At 43.2% G+C, this 22,054-nt stretch overlaps 1 protein-coding gene across 4 annotated transcripts in view; it reads right to left on the reverse strand.

Annotated features, from left to right (window-relative positions):
• CNNM1 (cyclin and CBS domain divalent metal cation transport mediator 1) overlaps positions 1-21,521 on the reverse strand; it is a 57,451-nt gene extending 35,930 nt beyond the window's left edge. For 2 of the 4 annotated variants that reach the window (XM_019724863.3, XM_019724861.3), the window contains exon 1: positions 19,638-21,518. In XM_019724863.3, the coding sequence (XP_019580422.2) occupies positions 19,638-21,201 (1,564 nt within the window). In that variant the 5' untranslated portion in view covers positions 21,202-21,518. Of the gene's footprint in view, positions 1-19,637 lie in introns of all 4 variants that reach the window. The other 2 variants (XM_019724864.3, XM_074339230.2) reach the window with 2 other exon arrangements.
• Between the last annotated feature and the right edge of the window lie 533 nt (positions 21,522-22,054).

Consider the following 22,054-nt stretch of genomic DNA (forward strand, 5'->3'; position numbering starts at 1 on the left):
GGATGTTATTCTTGCAAAAAAAGAGAAGGAAGTTCATGCTTTATCAGTGTTACTTTTGATAAACTTTCGCTTGGGTATTGCTAAAAAATTTCAGATAAGAGGAATAGTCAGTTTGCTGGAGGGAAAATTAACCATTAACATTTAAACACATGAGCTTCTGTACCAAATGCTTCAAATTACAATAAAGCTACCAAAGGGGATTTTTAATTGGAAAGATTGGTCTCTAGCGTGGTCTCTCAAGAGTGGTCTCTAATTTCTTCTCCACCTTCAACCTGTCCTTTACTTACCCCTAAACTGATTTGATCATGCCCCTGACCTGCTCAAAAACCCTCCAGCGCTCCCTACTGTGCACAGAATCAAATCCAGATTCCTGAGTTTAGTATTATAAAGACTGCAAAATGTGGCTCTTTCCTATCTTTCTACATTCCACAATCATTCTGTATGCCAAGTGCCCCAGATTACCCGCATTCCCTCTGTTTCCTCCATGTACACTTTCCAAGTTTTTGCTCACACTGTTTCCTTCTCCCATTCCATCTCCATTGGCCCTTCAAGTTCCAGCTCAGGTGGTAGCATCTCAAGAAAGCTTTCCGGGATGTTCCCCATTCTGAATCTGAACCAGCCTCTTCTTGCCTGTGTTTCTAAGCCCTTGATATCTCCGTTAGAGCAATGATCACACAATTTGCTCCTTCTCATTACTAGCAATGTGTGTGTCCTCCACTGGCCCATGTTTCTTCCTCAAATCATAATCTCCTTCAGGACACAGAGTTAGATAGGGCACCTTCCATGTAACAGGCCGCCAACAAATGCCTGAAGAACTGAACTAAGACTGAATAAAAATCCATAGGGGATAAGATAGATGATTTTAAAACCAGGCACCAAAACCTTTACTTTTTAATAAAATACAATGTGTTTAAATTAAAATTTAAACTCTGTCTCAGTGGTTTTAAAAATACCCTTCTTTGAAACAACTGCATCCTACCCAACTGAAGGGTTTTGTAGCTTAAATTAGATTATGTTACTTGTTAGAATATGCTGAATTTAAAGTTTTTTTTCCAACACAGTGTTCTTAAACTTATGGCACCGGTTCTCATTTTTCTGCTAACACGTGCTAGCAGATGACAAAATAAGTATAACGGAAAAACTTGTAAAAGTGATTTCTTAAAATTATTTTCTATAATTGGATAATTTTTGTACATGGAGCCCAGAATATATAGAATACAGTCATACTTCTTGCCACTAAGAGATTAGTTCATATGAAACAAAATTTTATTGTGTTTCATAAAGAGTACTGTAACTTTCATGTGAATATCTTCCATTGGTCTACACTTTATAAGGTCAATTTAAAGACACACTATGTGATCACCGGGGAATAGAGATTTTAAATTCTAGTTATATAATATCAAGACAATGTACTTAGATAATCTATTTAGAAACATTTTATAATCCACAATCAACTTTTATGATTCCCTCAAGTGCCTGTAGAGATCTACAAACAAATGAAGACGTCATTCTTTCTTGGGTACAGACTGTAACAGGAATTAGCAATCACATAACCCTGTTCTGAGCTGACACTCACAGGGACAAGAAAACCAGCTGTTCCCGCGACACACATACTTAAGGTCCTTCCTCTCTCAAAAAGGTTGGTCTTTGAGAGACCCATCTTCCTGTACCCTTCCTCTTTTTGGGTGCCAGAAGTGATGGGGGATGAGATGACCCCAAGGGAAGCCAATCTTGAGACATGGAAAAGTTAGTCATTCTCTTCTGCCACAGTATTTTGAACATACCTCTCTATTGGTATTTATAATAATAATAATAATAATTATTATTATTATTATTGCAACTACCATTTGCTGTAAACATTCTAGGGGCCAGGCACAGTGTTAACATCATACATACATTATTTCACCATGCTGTTCTCTATTTATATGTGATCTCCCCACTATGATAGTAAGCTCTCTGAGAGGAAACAGGTATGTCCTACTTATCTCCATTTCCCCAGAATCTAGACTAGCACCTGGCATACAGTCAGAACTCCATAACTAATGGGTGATAACTGGATAGCCACAAGATATGATGCAAAAGAATGAAATTGGATGCTACCTCACACTATACACAAAAGTTAATTAGAAATGGACCAAATGCCTAAATGTAAGAGTGAAAACTATAGAACTCTTAGAAGAAAACACAGCAGTAAGTCTTTGTGACCTTGGAGTAGGAATTGATTTTTTAGATAAGACATTAAAAGCACAAGCAACCAAGGGGGAAAAATACACAAATTGGACTTCATCAAAATTAAAAAGGGATACCACAAAACAAAAAAAAACGAAAGACAACTTACAGAATGGGAGAAAATAATTGCAAATCATATATCTGATAGGAAGCTTGTATCCAGAATATATAAAGAAAATTTACAACACATGAAAACACAACTCAGTCAAAAAGTGGCTTTTCCATACAAATGGCCTATCTTGGCTCAGGCTGCAGACTTTCCTAAAATCTCTCAAAGGTCCACAAACCCTGAACAAGCAACATTTGGCCTCACCAAGCCCTGTACCTCATGCTTTAGCAGCCCCAAGGCCAGCACTAATGGCAGCCAGCGTCAGTTTGCAGCTTAGCCTCCCCCCAGGAACCTTCAAGCCCAGCACAAGTGGCAACTATCTGCTGATCACTTTGTAACTCATACCAAGTGGTTCTGGACAGGGCACAGGCAGTAGCTGACCTTTCCCTGCATTAGAACCCCTCCCAAGAGGCCCCGGTGGCCAGCTCCAGACCACACCAGAGAACCCCACCCAACCACCTCCACAGATGACACACCCAAAGGGCAAATTCGTCAGGCACCAGAGCCCTGCTAAAGCAAACCCTGCTCTGTAGGGTCAGCCCCTGCACAGCAGCTCCTCCACTGTAGTCATGGCCAGTCCTCACAACTAATCAGCCTGAGGGTCAATCCCTCTCACTGATGTGCAAACTGCAATCAAGGTTCAACTACAATGGAAGAGCACAGACAATCCATAAAAGAGACACCCCTAGAGCATCCAGCTCAGGTAACCAGGCAGACTGTGCCACTGGTCCCCACAGGACACCTACCACATAAGGCCATTCTACCAAGACTGGGAGACATAGCAGCTCTATTTAATACACAGAAACAAACACAGGGAGGCAGCCAAAATGAGGAGACAAAGAAACATGTCCCAGATGAAAGAACAGAACAAAGCTACAGGAAAAGAACAAAACAAAATGGAGACAAGCAATCTACCTGATGCAGAGTTCAAAACACTGGTTATAAAGGTGCTCAATGATCTCAGTGAAAACTTCAACAAAGAGATAAGAAACATAAAAATGAAGGTAGAAAACATAAAAAAGAACCAGTCAGAAATTAAGAATATAATAACTGAAATGAAGAATACATTACAGGGAATCAACAGCAGATTAGATGAAGCAGAGGATTGAATCAGCAATTTGGAAGACAAGGTAGCATAAAACACCCAATGGGAACAGGAAAAAAAAAAAAGGAATAAAAAAAATGAGGTTAGTTTAAGGGGCCTTTGGGACAACATCAAACATAACAACATTTGCATCATACGGGTACCAGAGGAGAAGAGAGAAAGCGAGGAATTGAAAACCTGTTTGAAGAAATAATGATGTAATGATGGAAAACTTCCTTAACCTGGAGAAGGAAATAGACATACAAGCCCAGCAAGCACAGAGTCCCAAACAGGATGAACCCAAACAGGCCCACACCAAGACACATCATGATTAAAATACCGAAGGTTAAAGATAAGGAGAGAATCTTAAAAGCAGCAAGAGAAAAACAGTTAGTTATTTACAGGGAGCCCCATAAGACTGTCAGCTGATCTCTCAACAGAAACTTTGCAGGCCAGAAGGGAGTGGCACGAAATATTCAACGTGATGAAATGCAAGGACTGCAACCAAGATTATTGTACCCAGCAAAGCTATCATTCAGAATCAAAGGACAGATAAAGAGCTTCCCAGACAAGAAAAAGCTAAAGGAGTTCATCACCACCAAACCAGTATTACAAGAAATGTTAAAGGGACTTCTTTAAGAAAAATAAGAAAAAAATAGATTAAAAATATGAATAATAAAATGGCAATAACTACATATCTATCAACAATTACTTTACATGTAAATGGATTAAATGCTCCAATGAAAAGACATGGGGTGGCGGAATGGATAAGAAAACAAGACCCTTACATATGCTGTGTACAAGATCAGATGGAAAGACACATAGAGATTGAAATTAAAGTGATGGAAAAAGATATTTTATGAAAATGGATATGAAAAAAAAGCTGGGATAGCAATACTTATACCAGACATAATAGACTTTAAAACAAAGGCTATAACAATAGATAAAGAAGACCTAGTAATTTCACTTCTGGGTATTTATCTGAAGAAACCCAAAACACCAATTTGTAAAGACATGCATCCATATGTTCATTGCAGCATTATTTACAGTAGCCAAGATAGTGAAGCGATCTAAATGTCTATCAATAGATGAATGGATAAAGAAGTGGTACATACATACAATGGAACATTAATCAGCCACAAAGAAGAATGAAATCTTGTCATCTGCAATAACTTGGATGAACCTAGAGGGTATTACATTGAGTGAAATAAGTCAGGCAGAGAAAGAAAAATTCACTTATAAGTGGAATCTAAACAACAAAATAAACAAACAAAACAAACAAACTGACAGATACAGAGAACATTTTGATGGTTGCCAGCCGGGATGGGGGTTAGGGGGCTGAATGCCCAGGACAACCCCACAACAAGGAATGTCAATAGTGCTGAGTTTGGAAACTTTGCTTTAAAGAGACAGAAAGTAAGAAAGTGGCAGCAACTTCACAACCATATTTTGGTATTTGAAGAAGTTGAAATATCTTCTGAAGGGTCTTTAATGACTATAGCCTCTAGATGGTTTAGGCACGTTCCCAGAGAAGAGCTCCCAAGGACCATGTTAGCATACCTCCTATGCCTTGAGAAAACAAACAAAAAAAAGAACAAATAATTGATTTGCTTTCTCTCTCTTTCAAAAATAGCTACAGCACTTTGGTAAGGTAACTGTTCCCAGGATAAAATACAGAAACTTGGAGGATAGCATATTGCTTAGAAATACAGAATTAAGGAAACCAGAAATCATTTTATGGTTTTATGGTTTCTGCCTCACTTGACCTTCACCTTGTAAAATATAGTGGCTTTTGCCATGTTCTTATTCTCCTTGATGTCCCTGCAGCATCTTTTATTCATTCAGTAGACAGTATTGAGTGCCTCTTCTTTCTTACCTTGGTCTTGGTGACTCTCTACCACTTGAAGTGTGTCCTTTAGAGCAGTAGCACTGAACGTCACCTGGGCTCTTGTTCAAAATGTAGGTTCTCTGGTCCCACCCTTGACCTACAGAATCAGGATCTTGGGTGGTGAGGTGGGGCCCAGAGAACTGTTTTAATGCTATCCCAGATAATTCTTATTCATGTTAAAGTTTGAGACTCACTGCTCTTGCTACACAAAATGTAGCCCTTGGACCAGAAGAATTGGCATCACCTAGGAGCTAGTGACAGATGCAGAAGTTTGGCCCCCAGCCCAGCAGTCTGAATCAGAATCTGCATTTCTACATGATAGCCAAGAAATTCTTATGCACATTTGAGTATGAGGAGATTGGTTAAGGCCACCCTGGTTTTCTTCCCACCCTTATGACTGCTATTATTCTGTTTCTACTGTGGATTCCTTTACTTTATCCTCATCTAGAGATAAATGTATCTCAAATACTCTAGCTCAGTGATTCTCAACCCTGTCTCCATGTGGGAATCCCTGGGGAGCTTTAAAACCTATTGATATCTGTGTCCCACCCACAGAAGTGCTGATCTAATTTGTGTGGTCCAGGCTTTGGGCTGTTTACAACTTCTTCAGGAGACTCTAAAGAGCAGTTGCAGTTAAGAACTTCTGCTCCAATCTTTGAGGGGCAGAGGCTCTTCTCTCTCCTTTTGGTTAAAGATACCAGTAGAGCCCATCGCTTTAAATATCACCATCAACTCTTTCCTGAAAACTAAATTTATATGTAACATCAGTGTCTATTTTGAACTCTCATCCTGTTTTAGACATTTTGCCTGAGTTATTCCCTTGTCTCCTCAAAATCACTTATCCAAATAGGAACACATGACCCTCAGGACCCATAATTCCCACTCTTTCTCCCTCTTTGCAGGAAATGGCACCGTCAACCATTTAGTCACCAAAAGTCATAACCCAAGACTCATTTTAACCTTCTTTTCCTTTGCTCCTAAGGAAAAAAAAAATCCCCACATTCTTCCAATTAGTCTTTTCTTTCTTCATTCTTTCAACAGTGTTTATTGAATACCTACTATGTGCCAAGCACTATTCTAGGCACTACAAATGCATCAACGAACACAAAGTAATTTTCCTCCTGTAGCTTACATTATAGCAAGTGGGGGTGAGAGATAATAAGATGGGTAAGTATGTAAAATCTAAAGCACTGTGCTAAGAGGAAAAGCTAAGCAGGGAAGGGTGATGAGGGAGTGGGTGGGAGCGAGTGAGCAGGTGTTACAATTTTAGGTAGCAGAGGCCAGGAATGAACTCCTTGAGAAGGTGCTATCTGACTAAAGATCTGAAGGTGGTGAGGTAGGGAGCCCTGAGGATATCTGGGGGATATCTTTGCAGTCGAACAAGATGCAAAGGCTCTGAGTTGAGCTGTAACTGATGTGGTTGAGGAACGGCAAGGAGGCCAGTGGGGTGGTTGCAGGGTGTGGGCGAGGACAGTAGGAGGAGCCAAGGTCAGGGAGCTAAGAGATGGGGTCGGTGCAGCTGTATGAGCTTCGGAAGGACTTTGTAGCTCAGAGTGAGATAAAACCATTATAGGGTTGTGTGTGTGTGTGTGTGTGTGTGTGTGTGTGTTTTGCAAAAAAGGTGACATGATCCTACTTATGTTTTAAAAGGAATTCTCTAGCTATTGTGTTATGAATGGATACAAAGTGGGCAAAGGTAGAAGCAGACCTCATAGGAAGCTCTGGCGTACATCCAAATAAGAGATGGGTGGTGGCTTGGACTGGGATGGTGGTAGCAAGCTGGTGAGATGTAGTCAGATTCTCTAGATATGCTGAAAGCACAGTCTATGTGAAGAACTGGATGTAGGGCAAGAGCGAAAGAGAACTTTGGGCCTGAACAACTGTAAGAATGGAACTGCAATTTACAGAGTTTGGGACTATTGTGCAAGGAGTAGATTCGGCAAAGAGAGCAGAAGCCCAGTTTTGGACAAGCTTAAGGTTGAGATGCCTTTTAGACCTCCAATTGGAGATGTAGAAATATGTCTTGAGTTGATGATATCTTTGGGAGAATGGATAAAATAACCAAGGGAGTGAGAGTAGACAAAGAGATCCATTGCTGAACCTGGGGCATTCCAGCATTTAGAGATCATAGAAATGCAATATTCATGTGACAAGTACTTGAGCATCTGATATAGGTAGGCCCTGCTTTAAGTGCTGAGGATATATCGGTGAATATGATGTAGCAGGAGTCAGTAAAGGAGATTAAGAAGGAGCGTCCAGAGGTAATGAATCTCAGAGATTCCCCCCTTCCAATTGCAAACGTCTTTAATTTTCCATGTGCGCAGCTCATCCTGGCTGAATGCACTAATATCCTAACCAATCTTCCTTTTGGTTTTTCCAGCTCTAACCCATCCTATCCATCAAAACTAGATTGCCCCCAAATACTGCATTTATGAGGTTATTCCTCATCTCAGTAACATGGACCAGTTATTATACTAGGGAGAATCATTCTGAAGCCTTCTTGCTGCTATTAAAGGGCTCTGTGGTTTTTGGGTATATATATCTTGCCTTCTTTCCCACTACTCTATCAAAGTATTGTGCTTATTCCCCATTCAAAAAATAACTGGTTTAAGGATACTCAGCTAATAAATGGTACAGCCAATATTTGAACTCAGGGAATAGGACCCACCCTAGTTGCAGTCTGTGGAAAGCTTCAAGATACAACTAAACAAAACCGTATACTTTAACCGCAGGCCTCTCAGACTCAGAACTGGTCTTAGAGGCTGCCTATTGGGCCAATTTGTTCTCCAGGTTCAGGCTAAACATAACCAGGATCCCGGGCTTAAAAATCACCATGATGACCCAAAATGATCTGGCTAAGTTTGGCTGATATTCTCAGGCCAGGAACCCACCTCAGATATGAGGAAGACACATTGAAAGGCAAATAGACTGGCCTTAGTTGTCTAGAGATCACTTAATTCTGGGCCAGCCCAGGGGCTATGATCAAACGAGGCTGGTCCCTGAGAGAAGGGCGAGATGTGGTTCTTGGGGGTGTTATTGAATATATGCCAGACACCTGATCTTAAAACTCACCACTTTGAAGCTTCTCATTCTAGGTGACGGTAGCCTACAGCTAGTCCAGATGTTCCACACTGTTTCTAATCTAAACCGAGCTGATTCCTGAGATTACAGGTCTACGTTCACCCCCTTTCCCAATTTTTGCCATAGTAGTGATTGCCATACCTACTGTTCACTCGGTGCATACATTCATCACCTCTCTGGAAAATGAGGATTATTATTACTAATCTATGGATGAGAAAACTGAGACTCAGAAAAATGAAGTGACTTTCCCAAGGCCGAGTCAGTAAGCGACAGAGCCAAGGAACACACCCCAGTCTGTCTGCCTCCACAGCCCGTGCTCTTCCCAACACACCCTGCAGACTCCACACTTGAGGCCAAATCTCAGGTTTCCTATCTTGGATGTGTTAAGAGCAATGGGAAGTAATGCTGAGCACCTAACTAGTGGCTTAGCAAGGGAGAAGAAGGGCTTTGAACAGAGCGGGGAAGAAAGGAGTCCCAGCCCCACCTCCCCACCATACCTCTGCCTTCTTGTCCAGTCCTTCCAAGGTCTAGTCTGAGATTCCATTTTCCTGGACTGGTTGGAGCTTTGAGGGGTTTCATTGATCTGACTGTGATATTTGTTTACATGGTCATGTTTGTTTATTTGCCTGGGATGCCTGAGGAAGGGCAGAGTTTTGGGTGAGGAAACCTCATACTAAGTGGTGACAGGATAAAAGACATGTAAGGAAATTGCCACAACTCAATTCTGGTTTCCTAGGCTCTATCCAAAGTAAACAGCTCTCCGTTTTATTTATTATATACAATGACTTGTACATGGGCTGGATCAGAGAACTCTTATACAAAATGTCTAGATACTAGTCATTTAACTAGATTAGTGAGATTAGTGATGTACTGTGTTTCCCCAAAAATAAGACCGGGTCTTATATTAATTTTTGTTCCAAAAGATGCATTAGGGCTTATGTGCAGGGGATGTCATCCTGAAAAATCATACTAGGGCTTATTTTCCGGTTAGGTCTTATTTTCAGGGGAACACGGTAAGAAGCAAATGGTGGGGTGTCTTCAGTGCTCACTGTACAGGCATTATCTTTAGCCTTTGCAGTAAACTTACAATGCAGTATTATTATTCCCATTTTAAGAAGGAAGATAAGCCTCATTCGGAGTGGTAGAGGGACCTGCCCCAGTCACACAGCTAGTAAACGCAGGAGCTGGGGTCTGAGTCCAGGTGTCTATGACTCTCTGTGTCTGGGGCTCCACAGTCTGAGGTGGCGAGTCAGATGTGGCTTCTGGTTCTTCCTGAGTCACTAACATTGAGCAGGACACTTATGTCTCCAGATCCCAGGTGCTCATATACAAAACAGGGATCAATTCTACTGACTTCACAGGTACAAAATGAGTTACTGTTTTGGAAAGATCTTTGCTAATGTAAAGGCTTTGCAACTATAAGGACTTACGATTGCTATTTTTATTATTTGTCTTTTCTGGGCCTCAGTTTTCTTTGCCTTAAAATTAAAGGATGGGACCAGGTGATCTCCAAGGTGACTTTTTTAGCTCTAAAATTCTATGCTTTTATAAGTCTAAAGAGTCCTGGGCTGCAAAAACAGTTTAGTTTTACAGGGGGCTTCTTTGTGATGATGTATGATATGCCAGAATTCTAACAATGCCAACAGTTACTGCCTCTTACGTTTACAAAGAGCTGTGAACTCCTAATGTTTATATCTTAATATTGAAGAATTCCATTGGAATCAGATGAGAAAAAGCTACCTTAACACATGCTAGATTTTTAAAAATTTATATAATCAAATCACTTTCTACCAAATCAGAAAGAGACAAAAATGTTATCCTACCAGTCTTGCAGCAACCACCTTGATTTGGAAAAACAAAAGCCCCTTTTTCTAGTGGCTAGTTTAAAAAAAAAAAAGAGGTTATACTTTGTAGTAATTATCTTGCTCCAGTTCACCGGAAATAGAGTGATCAACGCATTTATCACACACGCACAAATTGCTTGAGCCACTAAAAGGCAATTATAAAAAAAACCAATCATGTCACCCAGAACACCATGGTAACCAGCATCACCAAGGCATGAAAAAATATTTGTTAGTCACTAGGATCTCAGTTGGTTGGCAGTTTGGCTTGCGAAGCAACACTGTAAAAATAGCAGAGTAGCAACCCATTATCTGGAGGTCTGATTTCACAGGGCTTTGAATCTGGTCCCAGAAGGAATATCCCAGGTCCCACCAACCGCATACCCAAGGTTCCCAGTCAAAGCCTAATTAATCATTTCTTCAGCAAACATTTATTGAAGCTTATTGTATACCAGGCACCCAATTCCCAATATGTGTATTTACTTGGCTTCTCAGTTAAATAGAAGCTCTGAAATAAACACAGATAGAATGGTTTTGTGAGGAGTGAGGTGGAGGCAGGGATTTGCCTGAGGCCGACTCAAAAATAAATAGCAGCTTATCGCCAGAGGCCAGAGAAAAATAAAAATGTAGTCAGCACTGCTTTATAATACTACATAATATAACTACATTCTCATGACCACGCTCCTGCGTCATCACGAAAAGATTAAGTTATTTTTAGGATCCTTTGTTAAGGAAGGCAGGAATAGGCATGAAACATTTTAGACATATCACCACCAAAAATGGTGAGAAGACACCATTTTGGCATTTGGAGGGAACAGAAATTACGTTTGACAAATGCCTCATTCTATGTAGTTCTCCATTTTTCCGGAAGAAAATTAACATCATGATCATTGCTTTGCCAGCACTCAAATGGATCACTGGTTCCCTCTGTGCCTTTATTTTTCTAGCTCAAGCTCCTGCCTCATTTGAACGCCCTTTCCCTTCCTAACTGCTTATCAGAGTCCTTCTCCTTCCACTTTCTTGGAGAAGTTTTCCCAGATCCTTACGGGCAATTATCCTTCCCTTCCATGTTCACCCACCGATGTCTGGATGCCCTTGCCTGTCCCCCAGGCTGCTCTGCATCATTTCCATCAAGGCCCTTCCTCCTTTCATGTTCCTGGAGGGCAGCGTCTTTTCCATATTTATATCCACATCCATCTCCCAGAGCCCTGGCAGCCTGGCACTCAGTGACTGTGATGCACTCAATTGCCCAGCTAACACTGACAATCACTAGAGGTGAAAGGAGGATTGGTTAGCAGAGGTGGCGCTTTCTATAATGGATGTTGAATGGCCAAGGAACCCTGCGGGGCACCCACACTGGCCCTCTTTCCTCAGAGCCTTTGCAGGTCTGCTCCCTTCTCCTGGAAAGCTCTTCCTCTGCTGTCATCTGCTCATCACCCTTTGGGACTCAGCTCAAATATCACTTGAGGAGGGGGGGAGTCTATCCTGATCCACAAGACCAAGTCAGTGCTCGTTATTGTATGTGCTCATAGCTCCCTACACGTTTTCTTCAAATCACTTGTCACCGTTTGTAATTATTTACTGGTTAGTGTGTATGTCCCTACTTGACTGCCAGCTCCAGGAGGACAGCAGGCCTGACATAGAATAACGTCACATGGAAGGAGGGGGGGGCAAGGAGGAAAAAAGGAAAAATGAATTGAGAAGAATCTCAATTTGGAAAGGAACAGACAGCAGGAAATAAAAAGAGGCTTGAGAGTTGTTATTGAAGATCCAGGGGTCCTCAAAAGTAGGTCTAGAGGTAGAGCAGTTTAAGAGAGTACTAGGAAAGACCACAGGCCCCCCCTCCTCTGAGACATCCAAATGCCTTAAGGGATCCAGAAACACAACCAAATGTATTTTGTTGTTAAAAAATGGAATGAGGTGAGCCACTATCTTCTTCAAATAAAAGAAGACTCACAAAGGATGATAAAAGGAGAAAATAGAATTTAACCGCAGCCTGTGGGATTTACAGTAGATAAAAATATAGTTTTACAATGAAGGCTGTTATGCCCTGGAAAAGATAACTACCTCGAAAAAAAATGTGAATTAGATTCTCTGTCAGGTCTTTCAGTGTTCCTTTCAGCTTAGATTCTATTATTACCTGGTGTTTCTTTTTGCCAGGCTGAGAAAAAAAAGTATTGCAGAACAGCATTACAACAATCACAATAAAAATTTCTAAAGAAAGAAATATAAACCGACAATTTTAGCACCTTGTATAGTTAATTATTTTCATTTTTCTTGTTTCCTTTTGTTCTTGCTCCCTGTACACTGTTTACTGTTTGCTCTAATTATTGTTTAGAAGGTAAGCATCTCATTCTAAATATTACTAATTATTCTTTAGCAATGTTTAACACATTTAAAGCACATTATATCTAATTAACACCAGGGAAATACAACTTTGAGTGAAAGTAACTTTTTATTTTCTTTTATGGAAGACAAAGAATGCAGCACTGATGTCTGGGCTGCTTTTTAAAGACTTAAGCAACGGGTTGATTACTTTTCCTGCTACCATAGCTTTCAGAGTGATACAGAATTTGGAGTGATAAAGCAAAACACGGACTTTTCAACCAGATTATTCCTCAATGAAAATGTTACTGAGCACTTACTCGCTATTTGGATGTACTTTCAGTAACAGACTCCATGCAGTAGGACCAAAGACTGAAGTGGCTCCTTGTCAGCTCCACAATGGCTGCTCAATGTCTCTCTTTTGACAGCGGCATTCCTAGGGCCCACCACAGTGCCTGGCTCAAAGCAGGAGTTCAGTAAATATTTACTGAATGGATGAATGAATCCACGAATGAGCGAAGACTGAGTATGAAGACTGCAGTAGGCCATCTTACCTAATTTTACGTGGCTATGCTAGTCTACAGGCAGAGTAGCCCCACATGATGTGGGGTACGCTGTCTTTTGTTTAGGAAGGTGGTGTTACTAACCCAACACAGCTAAGTTGTTTCATTGAGTTGAATACCAGAGCTGTGGGGCCCAGAGGCCTTTGACTTCAGAACAAGGCTTTATTCCTCCCCCCTGCTGTCTATTCAGGGTTGATTTCTTCTAAAAGCAATCCGGCAAAAGAGTAGTACATTTTAAAAATTAAGTTCAATATGTCTCTAAGGCTCCTATTTGTAAATTAGTCTTCCCAAATTACAGAACTCCACCCCAAGGAGACTATAGTGAAAATAATACTATCATATTAAGAAACCACTCTTGGAATTAGAATGGGATACTTGATTTGTGGAAGAAGACCCTGGGTTTTCCCTTTATTTTCTGTTTAAGAAATTAAGGTTGTTATTATGCGCAGTATATTTTTAACATGATAAATTATTGAGTTATTATTTCAAGATAGTGGGATAATTATCTGCACGTGATTTTCATACTTTTTCTACTGTTCTATATATTTCAATTTTCTACATGAATATGCAGTACAGAAACTTATAAACCTCAGTAAAAATTTTATAAAAGCAAAATAACCTAAGGGTAGTTACTCTCTTCCTGCTTGTTCTCAATGCATTTTTATATTTCTAGTATAACACTTTGTTTTAATGATGTATAGGTCTGTCTTATCTATATATGTGTATGCAGAGATGTGACTTGTGAATTGTAATGTTGTTCGAATTGCGGGGAAAGGTAAGTCCAGGCCGCTTTCTAGCTTTACAAAGCAGACCACTATTCTCCCATTAGGCTATAGACTCTTTGGAAGTAGAGATTGCATCTCATACACCCAACTCTTGGTACTCTGCTTTGAACGTGATTGTTATAATAAATAGATGTAGCTAAAGAAGCAAAGACACACTCTCCTTGTAACATTTAAAATTTGACTTTGTCCTGCTGCATGGTCCAAAATGATTGGGCTGGAGACAATTAATGATTCATTTACTAGAGTTCTGCAGATCCCTGCCATTACATTAAAGTTTAACTCCTTCAGTCATTCATTCAGTCATTCAACAAACATTTATTGAAAACTTAGTATGTGTCATATCCATCATTAGGGTGCTACCACTACAAAGACAGGCAAGACAGTCTTTGCCCTCCAGCTGCTCCTTATATGGGTTGGCAGCACAAATTAACAAATACTGATAATGTTAGTTCAATAATAGAGATATAGAATCATTACGTTGGCCAAAACTGGGGTTTACAGGAGAAGCTTCCCAGAGGAGGTAGCCCGTGCGCTTGGTGTTAAAGGAGGAACTGGAGTAGGGATTAGTCAGGCAATGCAGATTTCTGACAAAGAGAACAGCGTGAGTAACGGGACAAAGGAAAGATATAGCACAGTGTGACCACAAGTTTAATGTTGCTGGAGCAAACAGCTGAAGCAGAGAGTGGTGAGTGACGAGGCTAGGGTGACCAGGCTAGGAGGGTGGGCAGGGAGCAGGTGATGAGGTCACAGCTTAGACCTCATCCTGCAGGCGGTGGGGAGTGCAGGAGAGTTTAAAGCAGCTGTAGTAGCACTGGAGAGGATGAACTTGAGGGAGACAAAAATTGGAAGAAGCAAAACTTAGGAGGCATTTGCACAAGTGAATAATAGATTTGTGTTTTTGTTTAATAATCATAGCTAACATGTATTTAGCATTTATTCTATGACAGTTCCTAAATAAGCAGTTCCTAAATATTATCTTAATATTTCCAACAACCTGATGTGTAAATACTATTGTTATCCTCATTTTACAGCTAACAAAACAAAAAGTTAAGTAACTTGCCCAAGGCCAGGATGCAACCTGGGCAGTCTGGCACCAACACTTACGCTCTTCATCATTATCCCATTTGTTTAATTTCTGTTTCTTGCATTGAAATGAAAGCTCCATGTAGAGAGGGACCATACGATTGGTGTTCTCCACTGCGCCTGCACAACAGGTACTCAGTAACTATTTGTTGAATAAAATCAATGAATAACCTAAGTGGAAGAAATAGTGGACTAAATTATGTATAGATGCAAGAAATATTTTGGATGCAACATTGGCAAAATTTTTTCCAACTTTGTTCCAAATATTTTGCAGACTTTGCTGACTGTTATGGGCTGAATGTTTGTGTCCCTCCCCTCCCCAAATTCATATGTTGAAGTCCTAAACCCCACTGGGCCTCTGGGGGAAGTAACTGAGGTTAAATGAGATCATAAGGGTGGGACCCTAATCCAATAGGTGTCTTTATAAGAAGAGGAGAGAGCAGTGTGTTCTGGTTTTCTCTCTCTCTCTCTCTCTCTCTCTCTCTCTTTCTCTCTCTCTCTCTCTTTCTCTCTCTCTCTCTCTCTATCTCTCTCCTTCCCTCCCCCCATATATGCACCCAGGAAAGGTCATGCGAGGACATAGCCAAGTGGCCCTCTGCAAGCCAGGGAAAGGATCTCACCAGAAAGCAAATTAGCTAGAACCTTGATCTTGGACTTTCAGCTTCCAGAATTGTGAGAAAATAAATTTTTGTTGTTTAAGCCACCCAATGTATGGTATTTTGTTATGGCAGCCTCAGCAGACTAAGATAGTGATTAATAGGATGAGGGTGGGTGGTAAAGGAGAGGTTTCTGGCCTGGGAGATTAGAGGGGCAGTGGTGCCACTAACTGGGATACATAACCCAGGAAAAGGAAGAGGAGAGATCGGTTACCACCAGTGGAGCACACAACACTAATTATTCTGCACTTAGGGTTCACCTCACTCAAACAGAAATTAGCTATTTAAATTCATTTATTCAATAAATGTTTATTCATCCCCTAGGCATGGTGGCCACTGTGCTTATCCTGAGAATATAAAGTAAATAAGATTCATTCTCTGCCCTCAAGGAATTGTCCAGTGGGGGAGAAATATTGTTCCCTTGTGTAAACCTAGCATGCTAGCAGGAAAGACTTTTTCCTTTCCCCCCACTTCTAAAGACCTGGAGCTTCTAGGAAGATTAGAGATAAAATCCCATATGGACAAGAGCTGTGCAGTCACGTGAACTGGATTTGAATCTGGGCCTTGGAATATACTAGCTGAGTGGTGATCTTAGGCAGGCCAAGTAACACTTCTGGTCTTAGGGTACTCACTTATAACTGTGGGATTGTTTTAAGGGTTAGATAGGAGCAGGTAGCTAGACATGTTTTTGTAAAATGCAATATGCATGTTAGCAATTATTATCATTATAAAAGCTACATTTCTAATCTGCGGAAACTAGAAGTGACTCAGCCATGGGCAGCAAGTCAAGAGGGCCAGCTTTGAACCCAGTGGGTGACAGGAGTTCTGGAACGGGGGCTGGAGTAACACTGGGATAGTGGGAAATAGAACAGGCATTGGGATCCTATAGGCCTAGTTCAAATCACACTTCAGTCAGTTATTAGCTATGGAAAGTTGAGCAAGTCATGTAATTGATCTGAGCGTTAGTTCCTTCATCTGTAAAATGGAGTTAATAATACGTCCCCTGGAGGGTTCTGAGTAGGTAAAGGGCTTGGTGCCTGGCAGAGTTGTTGCTCAATTAATGGTAACTGTAGTTCCTATTAATATTATCAGTTTCCTCTCCTACGGCCTAAGGGGTTTGTTTAGGTGGTGAAGAAACTTGAGATGCAAAGAATGAGAGACATGGAAGGGCTTTTATGACTTAGTTATAAAGTTATTTTTAAAGGTGTAAAGAAAAAAACCAGTCCAGAGTGGTTTTTCTCACCTAACCTATGGTGCAAACATAATTCTTATAGAAAATGACCACTGTATTTTATGGCTTGGAGCCAGAGAACACCCACCTTGATAATTCTTCCTTCTATTTATTCTATTCTAAGTAAAGCTACCAATCACTGTTAGTAAGGGCTCTCTGAAGGCAATGCTTCTCAAACTTTAATGTACACACAAGTGACTTGGAGGTTTGTTAAAATGCAGGCTTTTATTCTGTGGATTTAGAGGCATGAAATTCTGCATTTCTAAAAAGCTCCCAGGTGAGGCTCCTGCTGGTTCATGATTCACATTTGAGGAAGGAGCAAGGCTCTGAAGGGATGCAGACATAGCTTCCTTAGAGAGGTGTTTACTGTAATGGCAAGCTTCTCTTTCGTGATCTACTTCATTAGAAACTGCTAATAGAACGCTAACAAGCCTTTTTCAGACCAGATTTAGAAATTCTGCTACAGGATTCATTTCAGATCAATATCGACTTTCTTTGAGCAGCCTACTGTGCACACGGCACTGTGTGCTGGGGATACAAAGATTAGTAAGACAATTCCTGCTTCCGAAGGCTGCCCTTATTCTAATACTCTATGCTCCTGTAGACCGTTGACTTTCTGCAGGCAGTCTTACTCTTGCCTAACAGCATATGATGCTCAATAAATACTAAATGAGTGAATCAGTGAGTTCAGAGGAGTTTCATTAAAAATGTCGTCTGGCAGCACATGTCAGTGAGACACTATTTTAACTGCACTCTGTCTTAATTATCACATGCAAGAGGTGGTTAAGTTAAAATGAGGCTGATAGGGTGGGCCCTTAGTACAATTTACCTGGTGTCCTTATAAGGAGATTAGAACATACAAAAAAACGCTCCAGGGATGTGGACTTAGTGAGGACTCATCTGCAAGCCAAACAGGGAGGTCTCAGAAGAAATCAAGCCTGTTGACACCTTGATCTTAGACTCCCAGCTTCCAGAACTGTGAGAAAATATATTTCTGTTGTTTAAGCCACCCAGTCTGTAGTATTTTGTTATGGCAGCCCTAGCAAACTAACACAGATTTTCACAGCTTTTAGGCCCAGATCCAAGAATCGCTTCTGTAGGGTACACAAAACAGAAGAATAATTCTAAGAGTGGATGGATGAACCTGAGTGCAGTGGGAAGGAATCACGCAAGGACTAGGAGACAGACAGAAGGTGAGACAGTAGCCCAGACTGAGCTAAAACAGCTGCAATATATATACATTTCCTCCCCTTCTCATGATTCCAGTACAAAGTCTAGGGCTATTCTCTCCTGAAATCTAAGGCGAAAAGCACCTTTTGACATTTCCCCCTTCGTAGCAGGAGGAAGACCCCCGATTTCTCTCTGTATGCAAAGAGTTAAGAGTACCTGTGATGATAAAGCAATAAGATTGAATTTTTGATGAAAAAAATAAAAACCACACAAATTAGATTCCTGTTAGTTACAGGGAAGGTACATTTGAAGCCTGATTCTAAAGTCAGAGAATGAAGTTTTTTAGTTTAGTTTTTAATAAACATGCCAACTGCTACGTGCAGATGAGTGCCTCTTTCAAAATGGTCATTCTGGAAGGGTCTACCTTTTTCTAACCATGTCACTGTTCTCAAATCACTTCTGGAATTGCTTTCAGGGTCTGTGAGATAGTCTTCTGAATGCTCTCAGTGGTGACTCTTGAAGGTGGATTTGATTTTCAGAAATAACCAAGGGTCCTTCTGGATCAACTCCAGTTAGCTAGGGGGACCAGTCAAACTGCAGAATGCCAAGAGGACTGACCCTAAAGTACCCAGGCTGATTTTTCTTGAGTGTATTGTACTCAACTCCAAAAGTCAGTTTCCAAGACAAACCCCAGGCATGTAGTACACATGTTATAAGCATGACATCAGGGTGTGTGTGTGTGGGGGGAGAGATGATGACAGCTCTGAAGGAAACCCCGTGCATTTGGATATTCATGTTTTCTAAGTGGTCTCCATTACCAGAATATTTCCTCAGGTCTAGATCTATCCTACCTCATGGGACCACAGTTCCCAGAAGTACAAGCACCACACTGCCTTAGTCAACTTTTAATCTCCAACCTGGGTACTTGATGTGTAGAGTGAATAGGTGATGGAAAATAAAATAGGGGGGAAGAATGTCTAAGGTGTCTGAGGCTCACTCTACGTGATTCAAAGCGCAGAACTAAGACCCAGAGAGAAGCTCCGGAGAAATAAATTTCTGCTCTATGTGAGAAAGACATTGTCAGCAGCTGGAGCTGTCCAGCAATGGAGTGAGTTTACCCTGGAAATAGAGAGCTTCCAACCCTGGGAGGAGTTTAAAACAAAGGCTACTTGTTATGGGAACCTGTAGCGACTTCTCCAATAGACTTCTCCCATAATGCGTGAGGAGAGGTTTCTCCCGCAATAACTTCCAAGGACTATCTCCAGACTCCATCTTGCACAATAACTGGCCATTGGTAGACCCTGAAAAAATACTGGAATGGAATGAATGAGGAATATGAGGCATCTTGTGAGCCAAGTCAAGGGAAAGAGGACCGGGGCTCAGTCAGCTGTCAGGAAGGTAGGGAGAAGTGAAATGAAAAGAGCCAGGGAGTCAAGAAGTGGGGTCTACCTTGAGTTACTGGTACCATAAAAACCACACAAATTAGATTCTAGATTCTAGAGAGTTGCTTTGGGTGCCTGAAGCCTCATATGTTATGAAAGGGTAATATTTTTGAAGGGGGTAGTTGAGGGAGGAGATAGACCATTGCTCACCCTTTTTAAACTCTTCCAGCACGGTGTCCAGCCGGGTATCATTGAAGACACAGTGCAGGGGCCGGTTGTAGAAGCGGGTGACGGTGAGGAGTGGGGTGCAGTCGTCGGGGTCCACGAAGGCCAAGTCCTTGACAAACAGAATATCCACAATATTGTGCCGCTGGTCGCCCTCGTACACGGGGATGCGAGTGTAGCCACTGCGCAGGATCTCAGAGACGGTGGAGAAGTCGAGCACGGCATCAGAGCGCAGCATGAAGCAATCTCCGAGGGGGGTCAGCACCTCCTCCACCACTTTGGTGCGCAGCTCCAGGGCGCCCTGGATGATGTTGAGTTCCTCTTTCACCAGGTCGCCGTAGGGGTCTGCCGCCCGCAGCGTCTCCAGCAGCTTCTCCCGCGTGTAGAAGGTGCTGATCTCTTGGCGCAGAGCCCAGTCCAGCAGGCGGCCCAGCGGGTAGCACAGGGGGAAGGCGGCTGCCATCAGGAGCCGGGTCAGGCAAACGCTGTGCGAGGCGATGGCGAGCCCGTGCCGAGAACACACTGAATAGGGGCAGATCTCGGCGCCCAGGAACACGGCGCTGGTGCACACGAGCGCCGGCAGCCACGGAAAGTGAATCCCTGCCTCGCCGTAGTCTTCCCCCGGATCCCCGACGCTCGGCGGCAGCGAGGTGTACAGCCAGCCAGCCAGGGCCGCGTTGGCTCCGGCTTGGCCCAGGAGCAGGGTGCAGAGCAGATGTGTCCCCCTGCCGCGCACGGCCTGTACGCGGCGCGCCTGCTCCTGCTCGGCGGCCGAGCCGCTGTTCCGCAGCACCCGTAACTCCACCGGGTCCAGCGAGAGCAGGCTCAGGCGCAGGCCGCTGAACAGGGCAGACAGGGCGAGCAACAGAAACGCCCCCAGCGCCCGCAGCCACACCGGGGGTAACAGGCCCCCACCGGGGCCGTACAACCGCGGGCGGACGCGCAGCAGGAAGCCGCCGGCGGCGCCGTGGTGGTGCCAGGCGCGCCCGTCCCAGGCGCACAGCGAGAATAGCTTCCCGCCACGGCCCGCGCTGCCCCGCTCTGCCTCCCCCTTGCGCAGCTCCCGCACCCGCACCTGGACTAGAGCCGAGCCTGCCACGCCTCCGGGGCGCAGGGGCCCCAGGACCTCCACGTCGGATGCCCAGTCGCTCTGCTCTCGGCAGCGCTGTGGCCCTGGGGGACGCGTAGGGACAGCGCTGGGCGCCAAGCCGCTCCCGCCTGGGGGCTCCTCGATAAACACAAGCCGCGGAGCCCAGTCGCCGGTGCCGTTCACCCCCGTTGAAAGAGTGGGTGCAGGTACCGGCGCCTCAGGCGCCGCGGGCCCGGGCTGGAAATACACCCGCAGGAGGAAGCTGGTGCCTTCTGCCGCGCGCAGGGTGCCCCCCTCCAGGGACACGCGGCCTCCAGCGGTGTCCTCGGGCCGCAGGCCCAGCAGCCAGGCGGCAGCGGCCGGTGGCCTAGGGGACAGGGAGAAGAAGAGCAGGAGCACAGCGCCCCTGCTGCAGCAGTCCCGGAGCCTGACGCCCACCGCTGCTGCAGCCGCCGCCATCCTGCACCCGGCACGGCTGCACGTGATACTGCAGAAAGCAGAGCAAGAGCTGGAAGGAGGAGGAGCCGGAGCAGGGAACTGGCCCCAGGCAGGTCACCACGTGTACGCCCCCTACGCGTGCAGGCTGGAGCCGGTGGGGATTCAGAATCTGCCTGGGGAGTGGATCCCTCCCGGAGGCTGGAGATGGCCACTCATCACTGCGTGGTGCATAACCCTGACGCACTTCGGTATGTCAGAGCTGCAGCCTGGGGAAAGCTCGGCTTGGAGTATGACCTCCGACTCCAGCAGTAAGGCGCCCTTCAGCGAACTCCTACCCGGCAGTAGTTCTCTGACCGCCCCACCGCTTCCCCATTGGCCGAGGAAATTTCCCATCGTTTTGCCTCTCTAGCCTCTGGCGTTCCCCTTCCGGTCAAATGATATTCCGGAGGCAAGTCTTGAACCTGTGAAAACTTTTGTTTAGTCTCACCTCCAGCTGACCTTTCATGTTTTAAAAATTTCTAAATTACTTAAATTCAATTCCTTGTTAAGACCCAACTGTCCACCAGTAAGAAACTTGAAATAAATCATTATACCACTGTGATGGAATACTATGCAGCAGTAAAAAAGAATGACGTGGATCCATATGTTTGTGATACGGAAAAATCTCCAAAGTAAGAGTTAGTTGAAAAACAGTAAGGTGCAGAACAATGTGTATAATATGCTACTTTTTATGTTAAAAGTATGTATGAATTTATATGTACACATACATATATGAGATATTCAATTTCATATGCAGAGCGTATGAAATAAATTTGTAATAGTGTTCATCTCTGGAGAGCAGGACTAGAGTCTGGAAGCTTGGTTGAGAGATACT

This window comes from Rhinolophus sinicus, chromosome 15 (genome assembly GCF_057876585.1).
Source record: "Rhinolophus sinicus isolate RSI-liver-muscle chromosome 15, RSI-T2T, whole genome shotgun sequence".
Taxonomy (NCBI): domain Eukaryota; kingdom Metazoa; phylum Chordata; class Mammalia; order Chiroptera; family Rhinolophidae; genus Rhinolophus; species Rhinolophus sinicus.